Below are 12,181 nucleotides of genomic sequence, written 5' to 3'. Positions count from 1 at the left end.
AAATTTTATCAAGATTGAAAAAGCAAAAATACGTGTAGCACAGATCCATCCAATCTACATCAGGCATTTTGACTAAAACTTGTTCCATTCCTCATCATCATCATCATCACAACTATTCCAGAATTCAGCAATAGATTCAAGCAATAATTAAACAAGATACTGACTACTCAACAATCATCTCCCCCAACACTTGCTGTATGAACGCAAACCGTAACTAGCTAATTAAGTTGGTGGCTAAGGAAGTCTAACGTAACATTAATAGCAAGAGAAGAATTAAAACAGCCGATCCCTTGTGTGCAAATGCACAAGACCTAGCCATAATACCAGCAAATCTTAATAAACATAAGTTATCGCGTCTTACCTTTGTGTCAATGGTATGCAGACCCATGCTGTGTGTACAACAACATCCATTTGTTCTACAGGTTATCACTTTGATATGTTATAGTCCATGGCACTAGGATGCAACCTTGTGATATTGTATGAAGGCTAAATGACTTGCTCGTCTATGATACATTCGCCAGAAATTCTGGCCAATCCCAGCAAAGACTAGGTAGCCTCGTTCCCGCTGGTTCACTGTCCATTACAAACTGTCAACTCATTTGAAAAACATTCTTTAAAAAAAAGAAGCGCGATAGTCATATAGAGAAAATAATAACAGCATTATGTCAAAAAGAAGTGGACAGGACATCAGAGCTTTTTTTTAAAGCCAAGCAGACATGCACAGTAAGTGCGGTATCTTATCGGCTAAATGAATAACCCATTCTGTCACTCTTTTTGACAAACAATGTTATTAGCTAGCTAGCTATCTAGCAGTTACGCACGTCAGCTGAGCTGCACCTGCCTCAGTGACACGATGACTCCCCCTCCCACTCCCCGAACCTAGAACGTATCCCAATGTTACAGTTGTTGCAGTTTTAATGAACAGAAAGGCGTGTAGCCAGCGCAGCAGCAGAACGGCTAAATTGAACTCGAGGTTTAAAAAAAAAAAAAAAAAAGTGGTGGGTACAAAATGACTCATGACGAAATCTGGGGGGGACGTGCCCCCGAAATCGACGCCTATGAAGAAATTAAATTTCACCATACTCTTCCAGAAGCAACTAAACCTTAATTGTTGAGATTTTCAAATTCATTGTTGATTGGAGATTGAATGCAGCTCTCTCCAGCTATTATCAGTGCAGATCAAAAACGTACGGATGATACTGTAACTACAGTCGCATAAATGGAAAAATCAGGGAAAATAAGTTGTTTTCTGTGCTTACACTGATTTCGCTTGTTGCCAAACTAAAACAATTACAATCCAGCTTCTCTTCACTAGAAGACAACTGCATGGTATATTTTATTATTCAATATGTTTCGATTCCGGATTTATTTATTCTGGTAAATATTATTATATCAGTTATAACAGCCAAAGGTTTGAACAAATCTACATATTAAAATCATATAAACCCTTAAGGAAGTATGGTAATGTGGTGAGTAAAACACGTGACACCATATTTAAGCTTCTTCTTGGTCTAGACTTCAGCTTTGCTCACTTTGGATTCAGCGTGATTCATTCATTCAACTTCAACATCAGGTGCATTTTATAAACATTACTGAAGGAGGAACATGTCCTTTTTGTTTCTTTAATGAAATTCTGTTGATTTTGTCTACAAAACTAATTTTAAGAATTTTAGCAATAGTCTTTGAAATCAAAATGTTTTTAAGATGATGAGAAACAAAATCTTTCATGTGTCTCAAGACTTTTTGATTCAGTTTTTGTTTTGTATTCAGAGCAATGCTCATTTAAAAATTTTAATCAATGCAACACACCTTGTTTCACAGATTACAAAGGTTCATTAAAGGACAAGAATAATGGGAGGTAAGAAATGATGGCATGAAATAACTCTAAAATACATTTGTGCCTGCTTTGCACTGTAAATTACATGAACTCGTTTTTAGAGTCAGTTTAATGTAATTTAAGTTAAAATGTTTTATATACATTTATTTTAAGTTGATTGTACTTAAATATTTAAGGCAGCAACTTATTTTTTAACTGTTTCGTAACAAAACACTTGTGTTTTGCTCCAAAAGGTAAAGAATCTAGACCTGAGAGAAGGATTGTCCTTTTTGGGAAGACAGGAGTTGGCAAGAGTAGTGCCGGGAATACAATCCTTAGAAAGAGAATATTCAAGAGTAAAGCTTCACCTACATTAATGACTGCAGACTGTGTGAGTGGAAATGGGATGGTTTTTGGAAGAAAAATCACTGTTATTGACACACCCGGGATTTTTGACACAGTTGTTACCGAGGATGCCATAAGAGCTAAAATCATTAAATCCATCACTGAAATGGGCCCAAGTCCTGACATGATAGTAATGATTCTAAAGGTTTCAAGGTACACCAAACAAGAAATGGAGATTGTGGATATTATGAATTCATATTTTGAGCAGCATGGTGATATCCTTAAACACATAGCAGTTTTATTCACTCATGGTGAAGATCTAGAAGGTCAAACCATTGAGGAATTTGTGAAGGAGAGTCCAAAACTACAGCAGCTTGTTGAAAACTGTGGAGGTCACTGTCATGTTATTGACAACAAACACAAGAGCAACAGAGTTCAGGTGAAAAAGCTGTTGAGGACCTTTGAGAAGAATCTGAAGGGAAGAGAGAAAGGCTGCTTTAACAATGAGCTACTTCAGAGGTGGAGGAAGAAATTCAAGAAGAGATTGAAAATATAGAGGACAATTTGCATGCAGAAGAGAAAAAAGGAAAAGCTAAAGATAATGTTTATAAAAAACTTCTCATTAGGCTTGCCGGAGTGACCACAGGAACACTGGTCGGTGCTTTCCTGGGCATCGGCATCGCAGTGGGAGCTGTTGTGGCTTTACTCAAAGCAGCAAAGTTTGCTTCAGCTGTGAAAGCCATTGGGGTGGAAATGGCTGCGGGTGCTGGCATAGGAGCTGCAATGGGTTCAGGAATCACTGCCGGTGTTCTCGGAGCTGCGGCTCTCTCAGGATGTGTTGGAGGAGCAATCACTGGATATCAAGCGGCAGAAGAATCTGACTCTGTGGGAGATGCTATAATAAACGCAGCAAGAGCAAGCTGTGAGACAGCAAATGCTATTGTTGAAATGGCAGAACTCCCGTCCTTTTTAAAAACAATAGATGACATTTGTAAATAAAAGGCTAAAATGTCTTGAAGAATAATATTTCATGAAACTTTTAATTTGAGTTCATTTTACTACATTCATCATCATTTAACTCAAATGATCTTAAAAATGTAGTTCTGCACAAAATAATAAAATTCTGTCATTAATTACTCAACCTTGTGTCATTCAATACTAGTAAGTCTTTAGTTAATCTTTGGAACAGAAATTAAGATCTTTTTAATGAAATCCGAGAGCTGTCTGTCCTTCCACCGACAACCTACTGCAACTTACAAAAAGTTCAGATATGTAACTCCAATGGTTTAACCTTAATTTTATGAAGTGATGCAAGTGCTTTATTTGTTCATATATATACATATATAATCAGGGGCGGATTTAGTGATTTGGGGACCTCAGGGAAAATACAGGAGTGAATTTTATGAAATAACATTTTTAATTTTTATTTTATTTACTTATTTTTAAGAAATTCTGTGTTGTGTATTTAAATTTTTCTGATGAAGGAAAAAACATGAATCTTTCATTCCCAGGGAAAATTAAACAAACTCTTTAATTTTTGTACATTCAAAGTGCTACATAATGTCATGGAAATTGCCAAAAATTTTATCAATAAACCAAATGCAATTCAGTACACTTTAATCAAACCGTGACATGGACTAGTGCATGTAAATATTAAATAGGAAAAATATTTAGCTACTACAGAAGACAACCAGGAGCGTTGAGCATGCTTCAGATTCCGTCATCATTTTCTACATCGCGGAAATCATGAGGCCCTACTTTTGCTAAGAAACACGTTCAACACGGACATACACACGGTTGTCATGGTAATCTTTATTTCATATAACTTTAAATAAAGTAGGGGTGCACGATAAATATCGGCCAATAATTAATGTGTGATTTTACATAGAGCAGCTCTTACTACACAGAGCCATTGTTAACTGACAAGCTGCGCAAATTCACGCTGATAATGAACGTGTAGTAACAGCTGCTCTAAGTGAAATCACAAACCTGATGGAATTTACCTCTGATTAGAAAACCGGCTTTACTGACGAGATGCGCATTAATGATCGGCCAATATTTATCGTGCACCCCTAAAACAAAGTTTAGGTTAAACCACTGGAGTCACATGAATTACTTAGACGACACCTTACACTTTAATCACAAGACCAGAGATTTATCTTTATCGCTCTAGTTTTGTTTTGTTCCTTTTTTATTTTATTTATTTAATATTATTATTATTATTATTATTTGTGGCTAAAACCTACACTTGGTCCCTTGGAACTACAAACAACAGAAGTTAAGAGGGACAATACATTACGGGGAAGTCGTGGCCTAATGGTTAGAGAGTCGGACTCGCAATCAAAGGGTTGTGAGTTCGAGTCTTGGGCTGGCAGGAATTGTAGGTGAGGGGAGTGCATGTACAGTGCTCTCTCCACCTTCAATACCATGACTTAGGTGCCCTTGAGAAAGGCACTGAATCGCCAACTGCTCCCTGGCAGGTCCGTATTAAGACAGTGTGGTGCCCCTGGGCACTATACCTCAAAAGCAACCCCCCCCCCCCCCATCAGACATAATTAAGGTGATTTCTCAAATGTAATCTATTAACTTTCCCAACTATATACATGTAGGCATATCAGCAGTGAGCACTATATTCAAATGTCTCAATTCAAAATGTACATCAATTCATTGACAGCATCAATTCACATTTGCCCAAAAATAATAATAAATCGATCAGGTTTTTTACCTTTAGCAGAACTGCTTCTTCCTTGATTTTGCACAAGCAAATGTGTCAACTACATCCCCAAAGTTCATTTCCTTGACCAAGTCCGATTCTAGGGATACACGATCATGATTTTTCATGGCCGATTCAGATTTTTTACAAGCAAACTTATTGATTCCGATACCAATTTCCGATTTGTTTTTTAATCTTTAAGCAACAAATAAGAAAGAAGGAAAGTGTTCATAAACCAGATGTTTATTTGGTATTTAATAGGCCAAGCTGGCTTTTGTCCATTGAAAATAATAACCATAACAATCTGAAATTAACGGGAGTAACTGCACAGTAAGTAGCCTACATTCAATACAAACATAGATGGTACAGACATCAGCATTTAGCTTTTGCTTTTGAATTGGGTTGAAACTACATAGAACTGGCCTTAAATGAAAAGATTAACTATAACCATGTGAAATTAAATTCAACAACTGCATAGTTCTACAGTCCAAAAAACAAAATCAACACACATTCAATAAGATGTTACTTAATCAGCATTCAGCATTCAGTATTTGTATTAGTTTTTAAATTTGGTGTAAAAAAAAAAAGCTTTACCAGTGAGAATAAAAAAGAATGCTATATAAATAAATTATTCCGAAATGTTAAAATCAAATAATGTTGGTGCGAATAAAACAAAAATGCAAAGTGTTTCATTCGTCCAATTAAAAAAAAATAAAAATAAAGATAGGGTAATGATTCACATCTATATTTCTTTACTTAAGCCAATGAAATATAAATAACTATTGTCTCAAGTTAAAAAATATAGATGTGAATCATTACCCTAAAATGTTTTTTCAGTGTGCTACAGCAGGTGATTTTTTTTTAAATCAAATTAAGTCAATGTAATTTTAAGGTAAAATAAAAATAATCATCTTATACAGAACTGACGTTTACTTCTGGCTTTTCAAACATGTATGCAAGTTCTACTTTACAAAAAAAAACCATTTCAGTTTTGTAATGGTTTAGTCTGTTTGGTTTCTCATCCAACACACGAGAAGTTGATCTGAACATCCCTTCACTGTCTCCGCGTGTGCAGGGCGCGATCATATACAGTACGCTTGTGCAGCTTCAGTGCAAGCAGGAAAGGCTCTTATTTTTTTGCGTCAGTACACCAACGGCTGTTCGCTTCTTGCTATCTGTGCTAGTGGTGGGCGATACTGCAAAATTTGGTATCGATCCGATACCAAATACATATAGGGTCAGTATTGCCGATGCCGATACTGATACCAATACGATACTTAGGGGAGAGCAGTAGGTCTATGTCATTATTTCTGAGGTGAATGAATGATCAATTATTTAGGCAATATTTTTTATTAATGTATTGAAGTCCACAAAATTATTAGTTATTAGGCACTGTAGAATGAATTCTTTAAAGCCTTTAAAAAATAATAATAAAAAAAAAAGAATAAAAAAAAATCTCTCCCTTTTTTCTGGTTTTAAAAGCAAATGAAATAATGTGCACACAATTATTACTGAAGAACAAACAAAGAACAAATATACCTGTGCAATTACATTCCCTGAGCCCCCCTTCTGGACTTCAATGTGCTATCAGCTTCGCTCACTCTGTTCGCTGATCCTCGGCGCGTTGTGTCAGTGAGTCATGTGACGACACAACAGCGACTCACAGCAGAGCAGCAGGAGGGGGAGGAGTTAGTAGCAAAGTGGGCCAGGATGAGAAAGCAGCGCTCAGGATTGTAGAGGTAGAAGACACAAGCAAAGTGTAGATGAGAGATATTTATATATAAATTAAAAATATAAAAATATATAAATTAAAATATCGATTCAATTACAATTGTATCGATCCGATACCAATACCAGTGTTGGCATCGATATTTAGATCGATCCGCCCACCCCTAATCTGTGCCTCAGACGTGTAGCTCTGCACTTCCAGTGCTGTACAGCTGCCCGTGTCCTGCGCACAGATTTCAAAATACTTGCACACAAATTACATAGCGAATGATTACAATGTAGTCTGTGCACGCGAGCGTACTTCTGGAAAAATCGGCCAAAAAAAGACCGGCCGGTTCCGATTTATGGCCGGTCAAATAGTGCATCAATGGTAAGCAGGGAGAGTGCAGTCAATCGCTTCTGTGTCATTGTCGTCCTGAGCTCATTCTTCACCCGTTTAAAAAAAAACTTTCGATCCCTGGAACATTTTGAATTGTAGCTAAACCTCTAGCGTCCTTGTCTTTCTTTAACTTTCTTTTTGCAAAACCACTCAATTGACGTCTGTCCATTTTGATTCATTTTCTGTAGCCGAAAAAAAAAAATGACACATTTGCGCGTACTTGTTGTGGACCAACTCAACTCTGACAGATTGGGGATGGAAGGGGGGACTGATAGTGGTCATGTAATCTTTATTTATTTATAATTTATTATTATTGTTGTTGGTAAGTTAGTGTTCATAAACGAGTTATGTATGGTCTTTGAAGAATTTCAAGTTAATAATTAAACAATTTCAGAAAAATATTTTTAAAGCTTGTGTCATGTGGTGCCCCCCTAGTGGTTGTGAATGGTTGGTGCCCCTGGGCACTGGCCCAAGTGCCCTTATGGATAATCCGGCTCTGCTCCCTGGGCGCGGCAGCATAAATGGCTGCCCACTGCTCCGGGTGTGTGTTCATGGTGTGCGTGGGTGTTCACTGCTGTGTGCACTTTGGATGGGTTAAAAGCAGAGCATGAATTCTGAGTATGGGTCACCATACTTGGCCGTATGTCACGTCACATCACATGAAAACATGGCTGCATCCTTTATGTCTGTACAGTAGAATAGACTGATACATAACTGCATGTGTGCAAGTTAAAACAAGCTACTGTATATATGGTTACAGTGTCAGTTGTAGATTACCTCATAAATATAATGAAACTCCATGTTCGAAATGTCACAGCATTGTTGAGCATTGAGCTTGAGGGAAATCAGGGTTTATTTAAAGCAGTGGTTCTCAAGCCTGTCCTGGAGTAACCCCAGCCCTGCACATTTTGTACGTGTCTCTCTTCTATCAAACCTGATTCAACTCATCACCTCATTACTGGAGACTGCAAGATCGGACTGCATCCGAAAACTGAAAAATTCTGCCTACGGAGGACACATTCCAAGGTACAGTAGGAAGGCATCAAGGCATGTCCGAATTCAATGTTAGCTTTAGTTCCAGTCTCCTGAGATACCTTCATCTTGGCGATTTTTGAAGGCATCCCAAAGATATTTTTATGTTCATGTTGTGAATGTTACCTGAACGTGGAGGACTATCAACTGACTTTACTAGAACTTACTTTATTTGTGACTTTTACTCAAGTGTTTAAAGGTGTATCTCAAAATACCCCACAGATCATTTTTTATAGTTTGTTGAAATTGCCAGAATGTCCAGTCTAATTCTATTCTATTCTATTCTATTCTGCAGTCAATGGTTCAGGTAAAAAATGAAGTTATTCAAACTACATATTGCAAACTGAACTGACAAGCATATTATTGTAAGAATGTATTATACCAGTAGAACAATAACATGCATGTCTGAATATCTAAAGGCAAAACTTAATAGAAGAAATTCAGTCCAAAAATGATATTCTCAGGAACTCATATTCATATTCATCCTCATACTCAGGATATCATATTTTTTTAGGGTTAAATAGTTGTAAAACCATGGTGTTACATTGATTTGATTTATGTCTTCCTTTATTGATCACACTTTTCCAGGGAAGTGCAGAGTTTTCATCTACATCCACGTCTGAGGCCATGAGGGCGTAGTCTCGGTGGCAATTCTCAGCTCTTGGAAATGAATGTCACTTTGTGTTTGTGATTAGTTGAATTGTTTGGTGAGAGTGGGTAATGAATAAAATGTTTTCATGATGTGCATGCATTTACATTTATAGAAGAGGATTGCTAGCAGATGGACTGTCTGAGATTTGTCTGGGAATGTACGGCTGCTGTTATAGAAAGTAATTTGTTGTTGTCGGAATGGCAGACTACAAAAGAATCTCATCTGGAAATCTCATGAGGTAACTTTGTTTTTGACTCATTTACACTTTACAACGTACATATCTTTTCAGATGATGAGCATTTATATTCTGCCAAAATAAAATAAATATCCTGCATAGCCAAACTTTTTATGAGGTACATTAGAAATAAGAATACAGTGCTTTTGTACAATACTGGTAATAATTTCACATACATTTTTGATTTACTGTTTACTGTCCATCAAATGTTTATAAATAATTTTGTAAATTGAAAAGCTTAAAGTTTCACTCTTGAGTCAAACCAAAACATTGGTCAGTAAATACATACACAAACTAAATCAAATAATGGTGACACAAACCTTAAATTTCAATTGACATCAAATCTCAATGTTCTTGTGCATTACATTACCAACCTTCACAACATTTAAGGATTGTGTCACCATATTAAATCTTGTCTGTGTATGCATGAGTTGACCTACTGAAACTTCAGCTAACATCAGATCTCACAGTTCTCGCACACTGCATAACCAAACATTTGAGGTATTCTATTCCCCTTTTATTTAAAGCATTTTAATTCAAAACAACACATACAATTGAAAACAAAAAGCAAACAGTTATATAAAGCAGTTCTACCAACAATAATTTAACCACTGATGGTCATTTCTAATTGCATAAAGTAATGGTATTATATGGATTGTGGATGCAGTTTTAAAGAAAGGACATCACACCTGTGTAAAGCTGTTGATCAGTTAGGAACATGTCACTTAGTACTCATAGCTGGCCGCCTTGAAGACCTGGAGGACAAAACATCCATATTACTGCAGGACAAGCCTGTCAGTTTTCCATATGTTTCACAGCTGTAAATATTTAGATCATCTCTCAAAAAATAAGACAAATGTACAGTATGTGATCAAATTGCAAGTTTTGGCCATTTGCAATCCGTATTAATCACCCGTGGCAATTTTATTTTCAATCATTAAACAGTATGACAAAACGCTGTAAAAACCTTAATATATTTAAAACAGTAATATTAAAATATCAAATTCAGTAATCTCCATATTAATTATGCACAGTTTCCATAGGCACGTAGATTAGGCTGGATTATGAATGCAGTCCGCTTAATGGTTTTCTAAGGGAAACAATGTAACATGAAACTTTGCACATTGCAGTTATATTCTGACTTCATCTGCTTGTCTGTACAAAATATAGATCATCAATAAGGTGTTTATTGAATTTCATCTTTTAAAATCAGCATTTTACAACTGCAAACTTTGTAAAAAATAATTGGCGGTCAGTGGAGCAGAGCTTCGTTTTGCCCTCCAGATGGACATTCCTATCCCAGCAAACAATTTTTGGTTCCCAGAATGTTCCTGTAACGTTAGTTTTTGTTTTTAAAAAAGTTCTCAGAATGTTAGTTTTTGGTTCCCAGAACGTTATTTTTATAGTATGTTTATGGTTAGCCAGGAAAGTTTTCTTAACATTCCCAGAACATTAGTTTTTGGTTCCCAGAATGTCAGAAATTTCTGTATGGCATCTGTAGATATTACTTAGTTGTTGTCCACATCCTCATTAATCTACATAGGCCATTTAAACCCTTTGCACAGTGGTGCAAATACCAGCATGCACTGAAATTGTTAAAGCTCTCTCCGTAGGGCTTCTGTTACAGTATTTTGAGGTATACGAGAGTATGCAATAGGCTGTGAAAATGTTTAAAAGGGAGCAATAACAAAAGAAACAAAAGCCAGCTTATCCAGTATGGAAATACACAGACATTGGCATGCCCCTATACTGCATGCTCTAGTCTCTCTGAAAAACAAGCCGATTTCAACCTCAAAATGTACGCTTTTAAATATACCAATACTGCTATCTCAAACACGGAGAGGCTTCTTCGTGATCTCAACTAACAGATTCTGAAAAAAACCACCCGAAAATCACAAATTTTGAAAAAAAAAAAAAAACGGTTCTTTCTCATTTTGCTCGAAAGTTGTGCTGCAGACATATGTCACATATTTCCACATAGTGACGTAGATATGTGGGGGCGTGTTTGGAGGAAGGTTTAGGAAGGAAGCTGTTTTAGGAATGAAACATGCATAGATCTTGAAAGCACGTCATTATTTTCAGAAAATTCTCCTGATTAAAATGAGCTCAGAGATACCATAATCCGTCGATGAGATCCAAAGATATTGCTGTAACACATCAAACTTAATGGGCGAGCTTCAGGCACAATGGGACAAATAACTGTAGTTTCACTTTTTGCATTTATTTTTATTCGTAACTTCTTGAAACATGCATAGATCATGGAAAATTGCATATAACCATGGTTCCTCAAGTGAACAAGATGCTTTTTGTGGGAAAAGTAGAAAAGATTAGAATTAGTCTGCCTACATCTTCAGTTGAGTGTGTGATAACACCAGCTTGTGTAAGGAGTTTTGAGCTCTTTGAGCAGGTGTCTCTGGCACAAGTTATGGACATCATTATGCGTTTGAAGCCTCCATCTGGTGGTTGCAATGTGGTTCCATTACGTCTTCTTAAGGAGATGGTTGATGTTGTTGGGCTGAGTATTACTTCTATTGTTAACAGTAGTCTTCATAATGGAGTTGTTTCAACAGGCCTTAAGCAGGCGGGTATTCAGCCACTGCTTAAAAAGCCTAATTTAGACCAGCTAGATTTGAAGAATGATTGGCATACCTTAAAACTACAGATCAAAGATTTTAGAGAAGGTGGTTTAATCCCAGTTGATGTCATTTTTAAATAGGTATGAGATATTAGACAAATTTCATTCTGGTTTTAGGGCAGGTCACAGCACTGACTCTGTACTTTTAAGAGTTGTTAATGACCTTTGTATGATCAGAGATGCAGGTAACGCAGAAGCTCTAATTTTATTGGACTTGACACAATAGATCACGTGATTCTTATAAAGCAGTTATTCCATTTAACTCTATTTACCTATAAGAGTAACCTTTAACCTCAAGTGGTGGACTTCTACATTCCGATTGGTTACCGCTGAACCGCATCATAGTTCATCACCATAAAGTTGCCCTGATTTCAACTCTCTTCGACGGTCTCAATTGCCAAGTCGCACTGTGCCGCTCCTCAGCGCTGCTCGACGCCGGCTCACATTTAAAATGAATGACTTCCAGTCACTTTGACGCTTTCGACGGTGGCGCAGTGAACAGTTAGCCCACGATCTCGACATCTTGGTGTGTAGGTCGGGAAAGAATTGCAGGCTCTGGAATGGAGGTGGTGGCCTTTACCACAGGAAGCGTTCATACAACTTGGTTCGCTGCAGCTCTAACTGACTGTCGGCTGCCAAACAATAT

The 12,181-nt window shown here is 36.9% G+C and overlaps 1 protein-coding gene across 1 annotated transcript; it reads left to right on the top strand.

Moving 5' to 3' along the window:
* Window positions 1-1,392: 1,392 nt before the first annotated feature.
* Window positions 1,393-3,160, top strand: LOC132160230 (GTPase IMAP family member 7-like). Its single transcript, XM_059569964.1, has 3 exons — window positions 1,393-1,858; window positions 2,071-2,680; window positions 2,788-3,160. The coding sequence occupies exons 1-3, from the start codon at window positions 1,852-1,854 to the stop codon at window positions 3,158-3,160; spliced, it is 990 nt and encodes a 329-aa protein (XP_059425947.1). The 5' UTR covers window positions 1,393-1,851.
* The last annotated feature ends 9,021 nt before the right edge of the window (window positions 3,161-12,181 follow it).

Source organism: Carassius carassius, chromosome 16, assembly GCF_963082965.1.
Source record: "Carassius carassius chromosome 16, fCarCar2.1, whole genome shotgun sequence".
NCBI lineage: Eukaryota > Metazoa > Chordata > Actinopteri > Cypriniformes > Cyprinidae > Carassius > Carassius carassius.
The sequence above is the reverse complement of the archived record's forward strand: the minus strand, read 5'-3'. Positions and strand labels throughout refer to the sequence as shown.